The 18,302-nt window shown below is 41.5% G+C and overlaps 1 protein-coding gene across 1 annotated transcript in view; it reads right to left on the minus strand.

Moving 5' to 3' along the window:
* The window catches only part of LOC111952104 (E3 ubiquitin-protein ligase znrf1), a 48,764-nt gene that overhangs the window by 20,893 nt on the left and 9,569 nt on the right, over positions 1 to 18,302 (minus strand). The window contains exon 2 of the mRNA XM_023970587.2: positions 12,961 to 13,056. Within this exon, the coding sequence (XP_023826355.1) occupies positions 12,961 to 13,056 (96 nt within the window). The remainder of the gene's footprint in view (positions 1 to 12,960; positions 13,057 to 18,302) is intronic.

Raw genomic sequence — 18,302 nt, forward strand, 5'->3', positions numbered from 1 at the left:
GTGAAATGTCAGCTCAACATGTGAACATGTATTTTTTTATAAGGGTATGCTGTACTGTGTGTGTGTGTGTCTGTGTCTGTGTGTCCGTATAGTCTGAGCTGTTACTGAAACATCCAGCCGGTTGTTCAGCAAGGTCTTGATCAGCAGGATATGACATGTTAGCTCATTCTCCTACCGTGACTCACTGAAACACATGTTGAAACAGAGTGTTCTTTGAAGACGAGGTGGTGGATTCCAGTAAAACCTAGTTTTAATTTGACAGGAAATGCTGCCCTGTGCCAGACCAAAGTAGGAGACCAGACCACATCCTGTTACAGCAACTCACTCACTTCATTATGGAGTGAGATTTGTTTCCTTATTCTGTAAATATGTCTACCACGATCTGTGCGTATATTCAACATAACTCACAAATAAAACTATGATATGTGAATATATTAAAACATTTCTTAAATAAAACCATAATCCGTAAATATGTATAAATATTTCCCAAATGAAACCAAGATCCATATGCATGTTCAGCATGAGTCACAATTCAATCATGATCTGTAAATATATTTAACGTAGCTTACAAATAAAACAACAATTTGAACAAATGTACAACGATGTGAGCAAATGTTCGGAAATTCCTAACATTTACAACTGTGTAACGTGTATTTGCACATCAAAAAGTGCTTGTGGATCTGTATTTTCTGCTGATTTGTGTGGTCAATCAGAGAGGAAGAGGCGAAGCAAGAGGTTTTACTCAGCCCAAAATTAGTCCACGAAAGTAAGCCCACGAAGTGAGGAATCAATGAGAGTGTCAAATTGCTAATTTGCTACATGAGGCTCATTTGAATGAATAGAAGTTTCATAATGGTTAGGTTGATACAAAAGCACTGATATAAGTGGTGGAAACCCTCAATGACAATGTCCATACTAAAACAGGTTATATCTACGATGAGTCCTCTATATATCTGTATGACAGCAGGCACAACTCAGATATAAAGTTGTTTTTTAAAGTTGCCGAAATGCCACGTGTGTCCAACTTGCCAAAACTATAGTTTGTTAAGGGTTTCCACCACTTTAAAATAGTCAACTGGGTGGAAGCAATCAACCAATGAAGAGGAAAATGGACTACTTCAAAATGGAGATAGCCTCAGTGGCACTGCCCATGGGGTCACAGACATTACAATGGCCCAGATACAAAGATGAGTCCTCCATCTATCTGTATGGCCTATTGTTCACGTGTATCTGTCTTCTCATTGGCTATAATGGTCCCACCTGATCCCGCCTCTTCCCGCCTGACTTCCATCTTTGAGGACATGTATTTCCATTGTCACTTGACTATCTTGTCAATATAATAGACAATGTTTGGTTCAATCCACAAATGGACAGTGCAGCTCCAGTCATTGAGATCTATGTCACGTAAGGCGCAGTGCGATGACGTCATGTCAAGGCAGGATGTCATATCCCCATGTATTGGGACAACATTTTCTAGAAGAATATTAAACAACAACTTTGTGAAATGTGAGAATTATGTTTATTTATTCAACAAATGATGTTAACATTTTCAACGGCATACTTTCATATGAATGTTAAATTCAATCATTAGGACATACAGTTGAAGTCGGAAGTTTACATTCACTTTAGCCAAATACATTTAAACTCAGTTTTTCACAATTCCTGACATTTAATCCTAGTAAAAATTCCCTGTCTTCGGTTAGTTAGGATCACCACTTTATTCTAAGAATGTGAAATGTCAGAATAATAGTAGAAAGAATGATTTATTTCAGCTTTAATTTCTTTCATCACATTCCCAGTGGGTCAGAAGTTTACATACACTCATTAGTATTTGGTAGCATTGCCGTTAAATTGTTTAACTTGGGTCAAACGTTTCAGGTAACCTTCGACAAGCTTTCCACAATAAGTTGGGTGAATTTTGTCCCATTCCTCCTGACAGAGCTGGTGTAACTGAGTCAGGTTTGTCGGCCTCCTTGCTCGCACACACTTTTTCAGTTCTGCCCACAAATTTTCTATGGGATTGAGGTCAGGGCTTTGTGATGGATACTCCAATACCTTGACTTTGTTGTCCTTAAGCCATTTTGCCACAACTTTGGAAGTACGCTTGGGGTCATTGTCCATTTGGAAGACACATTTGCAATCAAGCTTTAACTTGGTCTCAAATGGGATGTGATGTAGCTTCAATATATCCACATAATTTTCCATCTACATGATGCCATCTATTTTGTGAAGTGCACCAGTCCCTTCTGCAGCAAAGCACCCCCACAACATGATGCTGCCACCCCTGTGCTTCATGGTTGGGATGGTGTTCTTCGGCTTGCAAGCATCACCCTTTTTCCTCCAAACATAACGATGGTCATTATGGCCAAACAGTTTTATTTTTGTTTCATTAGACCAGAGGACATTTCTCCAAAAATATGATGTTTGTCCCCATGTGCAGTTGCAAACCGCAGTCTGGCTTTTTATGGCGGTTTTGGAGCAGTGGCTTCTTCCTTGCTGAGCGGCCTTTCAGGTTTAAAATATATATATATATATATATATTTCACCTTTATTTAACCAATTTAAATAATTGGTTAAATATGAACAATTTCTCATTTACAACTAGGACCTGGCCAAGAATAAAGCAAAGCAGTTCGACCCATACAACAACACAGAGTTACACATGGAGTAAACAAACTGTACAGTAATACAGTAGAAAAAGTCTATATACAGTGTGTGCAAATGAGGTAAGATAAGGGAGGTAAGGCAATAAATAGGCCATGGTGGCGAAGTAATTACAATATACCAACTAAACACTGGAATGGTAGATGTGCAGAAGATGAATGTGCAWGTAGAGATACTGGGGTGCAAAGTAGCAAGATAAATAAATAACTACAGTATGGGGATGAGGTAGTTGGATGGGCTATTTACAGATGGGCTATGTACAGGTGCAGTGATCTGTGAGCTGCTCTGACAGCTGGTGCTTAAAGCTAGAGAGGGAGATATGAGTCTCCAGCGTCAGTGATTTTTTCAGTTCGTTCCAGTCATTGGCAGCAGAGAACTGGAAGGAAAGGCGGCCAAAGTAGGAATTGGCTTTGGGGGTGACTAGTGAGATATACCTGCTGGAGCGCGTGCTACGGGTGGGTGCTGCTATGGTGACCAGTGAGCTGAGATAAGGCGGGGCTTTACCTAGCAGAGACTTGTAGATGACCTGGAGCCAGTGGGTTTGGCGACAAGTATGAAGCGAGGGCCAGCCAACGAGAGCCAGCCAACGAGAGCATACAGGTTGCAATGGTGGGTAGTATATGGGGCTTTGGTGACAAAATGGATGGCACTGTGAATGGACTGCATCCAATTAGTTGAGTAGAGTGTTGGAGGCTATTTTGTAAATGACTTCGCCGAAGTAGAAGATCGGTAGGATAGTCAGTTTTACGAGGGTATGTTTGGCAGCTTGAGTGAAGGATGCTTTGTTGCAAAATAGGAAGCCGATTCTAGATTTAATTTTGGATTGGAGATGCTTAATGTGAGTCTGGAAGGAGAGTTTACAGTCTAACCAGACACAGGTTATGTCGATATAGGAGTCGTTTTTCTGTGGATATAGATTATTTTGTACCTGTTTCCTTCAGCATCTTCACAAGGTCATTCATTTGCTGTTGTTCTGGGATTGATTTGCACTTTTCGCACCAAAGTACATTCATCTCTAGGAGACAGAAAGCGTCTCCTTCCTGAGCGGTATGACGGCTGCGTGGTCCCATGGTGTTTATACTTGCGTACTGTTGTTTGTACAGATGAATGTGGTACCTTCAGGCGTTTGGAAATTGTTCTCAAGGATAAACCAGACTTGTGGAGGTCTACAATTTTTTTCTGAGGTCTTGGCTGATTTCTTTTGATTTTCCCATGATGTCAAGCAAAGAGGCACTGAGTTTGAAGGTAGGCCTTGAAATACATCCACAGGTACACCTCCAATTGATTCAAATGATGTCAATTAGCCTATCAGAAGATTCTAAAGCCATGACATAAATTTCTGGAATTTTCCAAGCTGTTTAAAMGCACAGTCAACTTAGCGCATGTAAACTTCTGACCCACTGGAATTGTGATACAGTGAATTATAAGTGAAATAATCTGTCTGTAAACAATTGTTGGAAAAATTACTTGTGTCATGCACAAAGTAGATCCTTACTAACTTGCCAAAACTATAGTTTGTTAACAAGAAATTTGTGGAGTGGTTGAAAAACAAGTTTTAATGACTCCAACCTAAGTGTATGTAAACTTCCAACTTCAACTGTACAACCGATGCTGAGTCAAGCTAGCTAACTATAGCTAGCTAGCTATAACATCGGCTAGCTAACGACGTTGGATGCGATAAAGCTAGCTAGCATAGATGGCAATCTCGTCATATTTATGCTAGATGAACAACTTACGTTAAACTAACTAATTGTAACGTCAGGAATGTATCAATTATGAAGGACAGCACAGTTTTTAAATCCTGAATTGGTGATCTTGCTAGCCAGATAGTTAGCTAGCTGATGCTAAAAGTGGCAAATCATATTTTTGTTTTCATTCAGGAACTAGAGGACAAGTGATTCGAGGCAGGACAAATCGCTCTTTCCCAACTGGTTTGAAGGTAAGAAATTGGACCATTATCTGATTAAAAGAGTAAGAAATGCTGCTTGCAGTGTTTTGCTCCATCTATGCTTATTTGCTAGCTAGTCAAGTAACTTGTTGTTCATTGTAACATTGATTGATATGTTGTTGCCTAGTCAATGACATGCATTCTGTTTCTGTCGATTTCCTCTTGTCAGTTTCCTGCCCTTTGTCTTGTGGGTTGAGGGCAATGTTACCAGTTAAATTAAAGGCAACATTTTGTAATCATACTGTACAGACTTAACTTGAGCGTAAAGGCACATGACATGAATCTCACTTTAATGTCATACGCCTTGTCATGGGTGTCCGTGCCTCCGTGGATTGAGCTCGGCTGTGGTCCATGTTTTTCTTGGGGAGAAAAGCAGATACTGCCACTGTGGAACTATATGACTGTCTGGCCTTGGACATCCGTGACACCATTAAGCTGGTGTGTACATTGATAGTGTACATTATTGTCATTCTAAGAACACAATATGTATTGAGTTAATGTGTCATTATAATAGATTTACTTTATCCTCTTGTGCTGATCCTGAGACCACATATGCGGTCTTTGTTAATTCATGGTGTCTATACTATGTGTTGGTACCAATATCATGGACTGGGTGCTGCTCTAAGGCTTCACCACAAGGGTTGAGAGACTACAAAAAAATTGTATTTGAGACCACGTCTCTTTCTTAATTGTCTTTCCTTGTTGTGTCCCCGGGCACCGAAGGCGTGGATGTCGATTAAGGCAGCCCCCAGCACCTCTCTGATTCAGTTGAAGGCATTCAGTTGTACAACTTACGAGGTAAGTTGTACAACTTTTCCTTTTCCCTTTCCCTTTTTTTTTTTTGATTCCTCTGAAATTTTCCTCAAATGTGTTTTTTGTTGTTGTCATGGATTCAAGGAAGTGAGGAAAACAGGAAATACAGTTGAGAAACAGCCATGGTCTGGGATAAGACAATAGCCTATGTAGTCTATCAACTCAAGAGGTCAAGATACACCACTGAGTACAGACTCTTGTTGGTTACGTTGAAGTAGAAGTGATAAAACACAACATTTAAAGGGCACCTTGCTTTGTACACGTGTAAGATAGATGAGTATGCCCTGCCAGTATGCAATGGATAATGTAAAAAAAAAAAACAGTATTTATCTGTCATTTTAAGATGGTTAGTCTCGGTCAGGTCTTGTTTTTCTACATTTAAACGTGTCTTGGTCTCGACACATGGGGGCTGGGGTTGAAAGCTGAAACAGTGTGACTGGCCGCCCCAGGCGCAATTGTTATTGTTTTTGTTTTAAGGAAATTAGCATATAACTGCATGAAGCCAACATTTTTATAAAACCTTTTAAAACTGTTGCACTGCTTCCTCATCACCAAAGGCTTGTGTGCATTGTAATCATGTATTTTAGGTGGTCTGACAAACAATGAGAAAGGGCCTTCAGGAGACCACCGTGTGGAACTTCCTGACACAGCGACCAGACATTGTTCCATTGGTGTTTCGGTGAGAGGCAGCCGCTGTCTTAAGCCTAGAGGTATAGTGCCCTTCATAATATTTAGACATTTTAGTAAATCTATACCCTTAACCTGGCCCTGGCTATGCATCTGGGGGCAGATCTTTGGTGTTGTTGGCACAATGAGTCAATAAATGGGGTGGATGTGCTTTCACTGGTTGCATCTCTCTGTCACTCACACGCTCACTCAAAACACACACACACACAGCCCCTGAGCGCTGCCTCCTCGCTTTGAAAACCGTTTGTTTTCAAATTCAAACAGCAGGTCTCAACCCCCCTGGCGAAAATAACTTGTGTGATAACCAATCAGCGCAATTGCTGGAAATCTGAGTGCACGTTCACGCCTAACTTTCCAATGAGAAAGAGAAAAAAAGGAGCATTGGTTATGTTATACCATAGGGTCAGGATCTCAGCCTAGAGATCAGCCTAGCACTTTTTGGTCCTAGTTATTCTCAAGAGGTGCTTGAATTATTTCATTTTTTTCTATTAAATTGTACTTGCACAAATAGTCTAGCCCCTGGACGACAGTGATGAATGCCCAACAGACGCAAAATGCCTGACAACTGGATACCTCTGGCAGTTTGTTGAAAACGGGAATCAAGTTCAATACCTATGTAGACATTCAATTTTGCTATAATAGTAGTGTGTACTATAAAAAAGTACACACTACTAAAGTACTGGAATGATTTTGTTCTGTTCGTTATTAGCCTTAAGAGACATGCTAAAGATGCTCCTCAAATTCTGGGTTGGGTGGAAGATCCTGACTCAATCAGTGAAGGTTACAGTGGTTGATGGCAGCCTTCCAAAAGCATCAATATGCTTCCAGACCCTCCGCCTACCAGGGCACCATCACCAGTACATTCTGTAAAGATTGGATTTCATCTATCAGCATAGCAGACACATGGTTCGTTTAGGAACCAAAATCTACCAAACAACCTCCTGTGTTTGCTGTGGCCCTCCTCTTCTTTCCCATATGTATTTATCAACCCACTGGTAATACTCTCAGAAAATGTTGTTATTGACAAAAATGTTTTGTGACCAACTTTAGAAAAATTTGTAAAATTGTATTTGTGGGTAATAGTTCATGTGACCAGATACAGTAGTTTCTCTGTTTAGAATAGGCATAAGGAGATTGTAAATAGTGTAAAAAATGTGTCTCCTTAATTCCTCCGTCCTTCTCTCCTCAGTGACCTGGAAACTGATAAGTGTTCACCATATGTGGGAGTGAGTCAAATTGTTAATAGGCGAATGGAGGACATCTGGTATATAAGCAGTGTAATGATTTATCTCACACCTTACAGAAACAAATAGTTAGGGAGTGACTTGGGACCGGACGTAAGTGTTGCTGACATCAGACCCAAAGCAGTGATRCATGAATGTCTGAAGAAAAGACTATAGGTGGAAATAGGGGTTGGAATGAAAACCAACATATATTGTATAGTTCTCAAAAATCAGTACCAGTTATAAGACACTGCATGCAAGCAGTTTGGCAAAGTCTAATGCTTTGTGCCATAGTTGTACACCCTAACCTCATATTCTGTTTATATACTTTTGTTTACTCACTGTGTATGTATATACTGCATTCTCAACATAGCCCATCCTAATAATGTTATACAGTGCATTCGGAAAGTATTCAGACCCCTTGACTTTTTCCACATTTTATTACACTACGTTACAGCCTTATTCTAAATAGTCCCCCCCCCTCATCAATCTACAGTACACACAATACCCCATAATGACAAAGCAAAAACAGGTTTTTAGATGAAAAATTCAGATCGGGTTCAAGTCCGGGCTCTGGCTGGGCCACTCAAGGACATTCAGAGACTTGTCCCGAAGCCACTCCTGCGTTGTCTTGGCTGTGTTCTTAGGGTCGTTGTCCTGTTGGAATGTGAACCTTCCCTATGGAGCAGGTTTTCATCAAGTTGTACTTTTTCCCGTTCATCTTTCTACCAATCCTGACTAGTCTCCCAGTCCCTGCCGCTGAAAAACATCCCCACATCATGATGCTGCCACCACAATACTTCACTGTATGAATAGTTTCCTCCAGACGTGACGCTTGGCATTCAGGCCAAAGAGTTCCATCTTGGTTTCATCAGACCAGAGACTTGTTTCTCATGGTCTGAGAATCTTTAGGTGCCGTTTGGCAAACTCCAAGTGGGCTATCATGTACCTTTTACTGAGGAGTGGCTTTCGTTTGGCCACTCTACCATAAATGCCTTATTGGTGGAGTGCTGCAGAGATGGTTGTCCATCTGGAAGGTTCTCCCATCTCCACAGAGGAACTCTGGAGCTCTGTCAGAGTGACCATCAGGTCTTGGTCACCTTCCTGACCAAGGATCTTCTCCCCCGATTGCTCAGTTTGGCAGGGCGGCCAGCTCCAGGAAGAGTCTTGGTGGTTCCAAACTTCTTCCATCTAAGAATGATGGAGGCCACTGTGTTCCTTCAATGCTGCATAAATGTTTTCCTACCCTTCCCCAGATCTGTGCCTCGACACAATCCTGTCTTGGAGCTCTACGTACAGTTCCTTTGATCTCGTGGCTTTGTTTTTGCTCTGACATGCACTGTCAACTGTGGGACCTTATATAGACAGGTGTGTGTCTTTCCAAATAATGTCCAATCAATTGAATTTACCACAGGTGGACTCCAATCAAGTTGTACTGTGATATTAGCAAACATTTCTAGAAATATGTTTTTGCTTTGTCATTATGGGGTATTGTGTGTAGATTGATGAGGGGAAAAAAACGATTAATCAATTTAGAAAAAGGCTGTAACGTATCAATGTGGAAAAAATGTATGGGTCTGAATACTTTCCGAAGGCACTTTATGTTGAATATACACACGGATTGTGATAAACATATTTACAGAGTAAAGAAACAAATCTCACTCCATACTTCTTCCCCTGGAAATGTGTGCTGCCTGCCTGCATGCTTTCTTGCGGTGACTGTTTTGTGTGAGTGAGTGTGTGGTTTTAAAACAAAGGGTAGACTACTAGGCGATAGGCTGCTCTGAATCTCTGATGCTCTATTCAAAGCATTCAAGGAAGTGTATCTTTGAGAATGACCGTTAAAAATGTTTGATCCCTGGGTAAATACCGTAGGGTTACAAAAATCTGGGAACTTTAATAATAAATTCCCTGGTTTTCCAGAATCCTGGATGGAGGAATCCGGATTTCCTGCTTATTCCCTCCTGATTCCGGGAACGTCCCAGAATTTTGCAACTCTAACTATAAGTATTGAAGCTCCCCATAGGAACAAAGGAAAGCGGGAGAACAGGGAGGAGGATGGATGAGAGAGGAGGGAGGGAATGTGGGGCAGCTAAGGTGAAGGGAGGAGAAGACAGCGTGAAATGGAGTGAGACAGACAGAAGACATATGCTCTGAATGTAAATCAGCTTAGCTTAGCCGCCCAGTCCCATCAACCCCCTGGCTGCCTCCCCCTCTCCCCCACCCCCTTTCCTCCTCCAGCATCCTCAATCTCCAAAACTGGATCTCAGTAAGTCTATACACAGCTGTTCCCCTTCCACACCCCTGCGCTAGAACAATAAGCACCCCCTCCTCCTCCCCCAGTCCACTCTCCTGCTCCTTAGCTTTATCCTCTAAGGAGCTATGGCTTCAGCAGCTCCCTCCGCATTACGCCAACCAGCCGGGGGGAGGGTGGAGACAGGTTAGTTGTGAGTGAGTTTGTGTGTTTGTGTACATGCAATGTGGTCTACAGTACAATGGATGGATTTAGGTCTAGGTCAGGGCTCTCCAACCCTGTTCCTGGAGACCTACCGTCCTGTTGGTTTTCAATCCAACCCCAGTTGTAACTAACTGGTTCACCTTATCAACCAGCTAATTACTAGAATCAGGTGAACTCGATTAGGGTTGGAGAGAACCTATAGGACAGTAGCTCTCCAGGAACAGGGTTGGAGAGCCCTGGTCTAGGTCTTCACACTGCAATGTACAGTGCATTATGTCTACAGGGCTTTCTGTATACCGCCTATGTACTATATGTTTGTGACTGTGTGGTGTGTATGTATTTTTATTTGTGTTAAATTGTTTAATTCTTGTGGTTGCTAAGATAGGTTGTCTTATGTTTGTGTTTTCTAGGATTCTAGGGGTGTTTGTGAAGTGGTTGTTGAGTGAATGAATGTGACACTGTTTTAGTGAACATGTGAGTATGAGCTGGAGAGTGAGGCCTTGTTATACCCAGTCCACGTGAGCTGACCACTGTGTCTTTTTTGGGCTACAACTTTGTATGCTTAAATATAGCCCTTGAATAGAGAGGATAGAGTTAGAGAGAGAGTTAGAGAGAGAGTTAGAGAGAGAGAGAGAGAGAGAGAGAGAGAGAGAGAGAGAGAGAGAGAGAGAGAGAGAGAGAGAGAACAAACTACTTTACTCCTATTTGATGTGTTTGGGGAGAATGCCAAATCTCTGTTGGTAAAATACTGTATGCAAATGACACTGAGTGTGGAAGGAGTTTATCAGCTAAATATTACATGAATATTTCAATACAGTCAAGATTGTCAATACATTGTCTCATATCATTTTGATGGAACTGTCTTTGACTGCTGTTAATGCACTGCTATTTCTGTATTATCTGGGTGTAACTTACGTGTCACCCCATGTTCATCCCCTAGCAGGAGCAATTCCCGCTGGGGTAGACGGGAGTTCATGGCGCTAAGCACCAGTAAATACCACAGYGTAAACAACACAATAATGTGTGGCATTTCAAACCCTTAACCAATATCACAATGCAAACCTTGTTGGCCAGATACCCACACAATGTATGTATTGTCTATCTCATTATTTCTCTATAGACACACACAACTCTCTAAATGCTCCACAAACAGAAACACAGTAAGTTTACAGACAGGCACACACATTTATCACGGGCCACTGCGGGCAGGGTGTGTGTGTGTGTGTACATTGGCCTTGCAGAGAGGAGATCTGCTGATGTGTGACAGGCAGTGGGCCCAGCTGATTGACAATAGACCACAGAGCATTCTGGGAAATAAGATAAGCCACAGTCCTGTCCCTGTGTGTCACTAATTTAGGGGATTGCGGACAGAGAGGGGGGAGGGGGGAGAGCGAAAGACGGAGAGAGAGACAGACTGTGAGAGAGAAAGAGAGTGACAGAGAAGGAAAGAGATAGTGATAGAGAGGGATAGAGGAAGAGATGGAGAGAGGGAGAAAAAGTAAGAAAAAAAGAGTGACAGGGAAGTGGAAAACCACACAAACAAGGAGATATGTATCTTCTTACTCCTCTCCCCTCTTACTCTTTATCAGCCATCACTGTATTACTCTCCGTACTCTTCCATCAATCCCAGTCAGTTTCTCTTTTAATTTCTTCTCACTATCTCAATCAATCTTTTACCCCCATTCCTTTTCAGCCCCTCATCGGTCTCCTTCTCCCTCTCCCTATGTGTCCAGACATACCTGGCCTTAAATGAGCCCCAGAAAGCAGACTGGTCATATGTGACACGTAGCCCACAGGGTCACCTTCAGCCCCATACAGACCAGACAGGCTGGGCCGGACAGTCAGTCAGTCAGTCAGTCAGTCAGTCACACAGGGCTGCCCAAGACTACAGGCAGACAGATATCTCAGCCAGCCACACTGTCAATCACACAACCTGGATGTCCTGGAAAGGCTGATTGTATACCTGAATCGATTTGAACATACTGTGCTCGCGAGTCAAGACAGGTATAAATGTGACTCGTTTCAGGAAACTAGGTGTATGTCGCGCATCACTACTTCACAGGAGAAGCATTTGAACGTAAACATGTATTTTTTTATCTAAATAAATTTTTTGGGCAGAAATACCTTCTGGAACATGTGAACTTTCATCTGTCTTAATAACAAACTTGAATGCCATCTGTAAATACGAATAAAATTGTTAAATTACGAGCCTAGTTGGTTTAGCCACGTAAAAAGAGGGGAACCTTCCCGCTAGCCCCAAAAAAGACAGGAGCCTTCCCTCTACCATTTTCTAGCTCTGAGTCTCTACTTTTATCCAATGTAAAAAACACAATTTCAAATGTTGCTATATACTGTAAGAATGAATCAAGTCGTTCGGTCACATATACAGTACCAGTCAAAAGTTTGGACACACCTACTCATTCCAGGGTTTTTCTTTATTTGTACTATTTTCTACATTGTAGAATAATAGTACAGCCATCAAAACTATGAAATAACACATGGAATCATGTAGTAACCAAAAAAGTGTTAAACAAATCAAAAGATATTTCATATTTGAGATTATTCGAAGTAGACACTTTTTGCCTTGATGACAGCATTACACAAAACACTATTGGAGCGCTAATGGCATACAGACACTATCTATGTATTTGGCTACTGTATGGTACATGTAGATCAGGCTTTTTTTGTTTGGATACTGTGATTACTTGAGTACAAGCAGGCCAAGCCATTAATATAGAAATACAGGATTCTAATTATATTTCTATAGCTACTGTATTTGACAATTAWGAACTCCAGTACTATCCTATCGAGACACGCCCCTAGACAGACAGACAGACTAAGTAGTGCTATGGAGAGAGTCAATGGAGGGAATAACACACCACTGTGACCCCAGCTCTGGTACTAGAGAGACGGGCCATATAGAGTTCACAGCTACATTCCGACAGTCACAGCCAGCATCATTTGAGTAAGAGGGGAAAGAGAGGCTACATGAACCAGAGAGAGATGGAGGGATGAAGAGATGGCAAGAATTTGAAGTAGGAAAAGAGAGAGACGGGGAAGAGGAGAAGGTTTCAGAGATTCACATGGTGGAAAAGTGGCAGACGTGAGGGGAAGGAAGCAGAGATGAGGAGGGAGGAGGCCATATTGTATGAGGAAGGGTGTCTCACCGTTGTAGGACAGGCGGGGCTTGCTTAGACACATGATGAAGTGCACCTCCATCTCATTAGACGCCACAGACTTGGAGCAGACAGGACACTTGAACCCTGTAGAGAAAGAGATGGAGGATTGGTTAGACTTTAGTGTATGCATGTTACACTGGCTCTCTGGCTCTCACAGCCACCATCCAACTCACAACAGTGAATAAGTGAACCAAATMATCCTAGATTATTACAAACCAGTGTTCCCAACTAGAATGGGGCACCACAAACAGTGGCATCAACCATGTAGACTCACATTGAATCACTCTGTCTGTCTGTGTCTCTCTGTCTTTCTGTGTGTCAGTCCCCTTTGCATGTAATACAGACCGGTCTCTTATTCACTATGTAATAAACATGTAGTAATCTGTAAAGATTATGAATGTTAACCTGCATATGAAAAGACATTGCCGATGAAAATGAGCTATGTTGCTAAATCTGGTAAGATATTTGTTGTGCATGGTCCCTGAATAATAAAAAACAAAATGTTGATACAAATGTGTATATCCCATTCCAAATAGCAGACATAAATTACTGCAAAGCTCTATCTTAGCTATCTCTCTTACGATGTTTGTTTTCAGCTTTGTGCATATTACAGAATTAGCAAAGCACATAAAAGGAGATTACATCAATTCCTGGCGTGGCTCTCCCTCCAACCACATGAGTTGAGTTTTGCATCATGAGTCCTCAATTCTGTTTTAACACAGACACCAGTAGTGTTCAGATGGCTGCACCCAACACTTTACATGTACACAACTACCATAAGCACAGACACCAGGGCTCTGTCCAAACGGCACCCTATCCCCGACCCTGGRCAAAAGTAGTGCACTATATATGGAATAGTGTGCCATTTGGGACTCAACTCAGTAGTGTTTAACTGGCCGCTGCATCAAACCCTGTACATTTACACATTTACCATCCCAGATCCCCAGCAAAGMGCTGGACTCGCCAGTCTTTTTGGGCACAACAGCAGGCCATTATCACGTTGGTCATTAAACCACTCAGTCCAGGGACCACGCTGTCCTGTGTGTACATTGCCAAAAAAAAGCTCAGCTGTGCCAAAATCAGCTTGTTTTTGGTCCAATGACAACTATGCAGTCATAAAGGTTGTTGCTATTCATTCCTCGTTACGTATTTTCTCTTTATTCAGACAATATTGAAAGTACATGTTGGGATACAGGTAGAGGAGAGATCGCGTGTGTCAGGGGTGAGTTTCGTACCCATATCGTTCATGTATACTTGGGAGACTGCAGTACTATCGCTGCTCCACGCTCCCGCACCAGAATGTGTGTTTTAATGTTAATGTTAAGTCAATATTTATTCATTCCTTCGGTGGGATCAGAGTCTAAACTCTTACTTTGAGACTTGTCTGGTTGGTCTGAGTCTGTCTGGGGTTCACCTAGAAAGCATAAAGCAATGACCAGACAGACCAGCACAGTCAGGAGAAGAGATGGAGAGATGAAAACACCCCATAAAGGCCTAGAGCTGAAGTGAATGAGACAGCTTTATAAATGAGAGAAAGAGAGTAAGGGGGAACTTGAACGAAACAGCAAGTATGACAAAGGGATGAGGGTGGGATTGATAGATAGAGAGAGGAACTAATAAAGATAAAAGTAAACCTAGTCAGTCAGTAAACCGAAGCCCCACCCCCCCATGACAGCTGACCCACATTTCCCCTGGCTGCTATTTTCAGCCCTTACTTAGGGACAGACAGAGAGAGGAATGGAAGACATTTTAGAAAAAATAGAGATGCAGGAGAAAGGTAGAGTGAGGACTTTCTATGAGAGATGGTTGGATGTGATGGACAGAGATAGCCCATGGATCACCTCCCAGAAGGCAAGAGGCCAAAGAGGCCCTATCTGTAAATGGCAATTCAGACAGTATATGGCAACAGCTCTATGACAATTTCAATGATCAAAGAAATGTTCAGAGGTCACATGATGATACTGTGGACCTCTTTTTGTATGTGTGCTCATCCATCCACTGACAGCACTGAAAATAAATCAGTCTCTGAGAACATACTGTAACTGAGAAATACCACTCGTTGCTTGGAACAACTTAGTACGACTTCTAGGGTGGTGCTGGGAACTAAAGTTTACAGTAAGTCATGGGGGATTGATTGTATTCTAGGAAACTGTGAGGTCAATAGGGACCATTAAAGTAAATCACAAGACTGCATGAAAACATAAGCAAAGAAAGATATTCCCTACAGTGAACACAGTGTGTTTCATGAACACAGAGCTGGCCCTTTATCAAACCACTAACAAGACATACTTCATACTAGCAGAGAGAGCACAAATATCAACACAATACAATGTCCCAACCTGAAACTAACCATCACAGCAGATTCATCATACCTTACTAAGTAATAGTACAGCCACTGTTTACTTACACTGAACAATGCACAGTCTAGTTGTCACACTGTATAGATATCAAGCCATTGGTATAGGCCTAGTAACTATGGAGTGGGCATGCTCTGTTTCTACAGAAGTGAAATAGAGCCATTACACTGCGCTCTGTTAAAGTGTCCCATGGCACCTCTCCACAAAGCCGACACATTTCTCAACCCAAGCCGACTGACTCAATCTTTACTCCATGTATTTTTTATGATACCTCTGTAGTCCTGCCCCATTCCCCATGGTCAATGATAAAGAATTAAAAACCTTACAAAAATACTTGTGTCTCGGAAGCTKATAAAATGTCCATGACTGGCCACCAGCATTATGATAGCTTCCTTCCTTAGGATCATTACCCTCTCAATATATTCCCACTCCTCTCCATGTGTTAGACAGAGTAAAGAGGGAAAGCCATATCCTCTTTTAGGCGATATTAAACAGCATTTACCCTTCTTCAGAAGTGCTTAAAATGTGAATGACAGTGATTTGAGGGTCAATTGTGAACATTACCCTCCCCCCTACCCACCAATGTTGTCTACACTCAGACTGAATCAATACAACAAGCTATCACAGTCTCACTGTAGTATTAGACGTTTTTTTTAAACTTTTCTCCAAATGTGAACCAATTCAGGAAACTACGCTTATGTGGCAATTCACGACTTCACAGGAGAGCTGTTTGAACATAAYAAAWATATATTTTTTAGCAAAATTCGTTTTTGYGCAGAAATGCCTTCTTGAACATGTGAACTTTCATGTGCCTTAATATAAAACTTGTATGCCATCTGTAAATACGAATAAAATAGTTAAATTACGAGCCTAGTTGGTTTAGCCAGAGAAAAAGWGAGCAATCTTCCCGCTAGCCATGATTGGCTGAGATAATGAGWGGGCTGGACATGCCGAGAGATTAYTTTGGATTGGTCTGCCATATAGCYTGTGTCTGTCTATTGGAGCTGGTCAGTATGTTTAGGTAATCATGTGGAATGTGGCTTTTAAATTGTTTTTTATTGTGTAGTAAAACTGCATAAACCTAATGTCAAGTTAAAGTGTACTGTTAGATAGCTAACGTTAGCTGGCTAGCTCGCTAGCTAACGTTATGTGCATGCTCTCCACTTTCTGGAGGACCGAGTTTTGAAATCAGTGAAATTCGAGTATGATAGCTAAGGAGATGGAGAACTCACCAGTCTGGATTACATCATCAAACTAAGGGCAACGATGCATGGCATCAGATAGGAGACGCGTCCAACCATGATGTATACTGGTATGATTTTCAGATACTACACGTTTTTAATTTTGACAGAAAGTGGTTTKATTTCAAGTGTACTGTTAGCTAGCTAACGTTAGCTGGCTGTGTCGCTAGCTAACGTTATGTGTATGATCTTATTCTTCGTATCTCAGACACATTTGTTTGACTAGTTATAGCCATAGAACCTGGTTGGTTAGCTACCTGCAGATTCATGCAGGGTCGTAACATCATGAGTTGTGATTATGGTCCATTATTTAGCTAGCTAGCTACATGTCTTAACAAAAGACTCCACTCTAATTTTGACAAAGTATTTTCATTTCAAGTTAAAGTGTACTGTTAGCTAGCTAGCTAATGTTAGCTGGCTGGTTCGCAAACTAATGTTACGTCATGCGTTGGGATTCATTGTTTACCTTGCTAGCTATCTAGCTGCATTTCTTAACAATAGACTCTCGTCTTAGTATGCCAGAGTGCAGAATAACTAATGCATTTTTGAATGCTCAACACCCGTTGAATATGTACGGTGTCAGTAAACGTCGGCAACAAAGAGTCATATAATTGTTGCWAGCAGCACAGTTACAGTCACTAACACTCTGGATAACATGAAAAAAGCCTAACCAGCTCTGCTAGGGCGAGTATAGTGGTCAGAGTGATTTGTTCTCTCATTATGTGTCTGGAAGTAGCTAGCCAATGTTAGCCAGTTAGCTTTGGTGCTTGACTGTAGTTGTGAGGTCAGAGCTTTCGGAACAACCCTACATATTGGTCAGAGCGTCCAGTGTGCGCTCTGATCGCGAAACCACAGACAGAGCGATAGGGCGAGTAATGTTCAGTGAGCTGTTCTCTCTCTGTCTCTTAGATGTCTGGAAGAAGCTGGCAAGTTAGAACAGAACGGTTGGAGATGAGTGGGGCTAAGGCTTAAGAGGGTGTGAACAATGCTGAATGGGTGTAGACAAAGAAGGGCTCTCCAATAGTACTACCAAGACATTGAAAGACGGTTTTCTCAAAGGTGAGTTTACAAGTTGATCAACTTTCAAAGCAGAATTACTTTCCCATTGTTTCCTCAAATGCAGTGTATGATATACCATTTTGTAGCTCTGAGTCTCTACTTTTATCCAATGTAAAAAACAGAAATTCAAATGTTACTACGTACATAAGACCGAATCCAGGTGGTAAGTCAATCGATAGTAAGGCAATGGATAGTAAGGCAAGGTCATGCATCTGACATAATCTTTCACTCATGTGGCACAAACACCACTGCGTAATTACAATTAAATCAACTAATTTACTCCATAGGCCAAAACTGTGAATCTCTCTTCTCATTCAAGGAAAAATGTTAGCCAGATGAACCTGGGACTGAAACTTCAACTGGAAAACAAGGAAGGAAATGCAATGATATAGTTTTCTAGTTTCGAATGAATGAAGTACTAACTTTTAGACTTTCATTTCCAGATGTTCCCAAATACCTTCATCATGACTCATCCTCAGCTTCCAAGCCAACATACTATTTTCATTCATTGTAGCAATTCATTTAGACAAATGTTCTGCTTCTATCTTGAGCTTGAATTGACTTTATAGCAATCATGAATCTGTACGCTTCATGAACCATTCATCTCTAGTTTAATGAAATTCCGTGTTATATCCTGAAGCATTCTGCATAAATGATATATAATATTTGATGG

Source organism: Salvelinus sp. IW2-2015, linkage group LG26 (genome assembly GCF_002910315.2).
Source record: "Salvelinus sp. IW2-2015 linkage group LG26, ASM291031v2, whole genome shotgun sequence".
Taxonomy (NCBI): Eukaryota; Metazoa; Chordata; class Actinopteri; order Salmoniformes; family Salmonidae; genus Salvelinus; species Salvelinus sp. IW2-2015.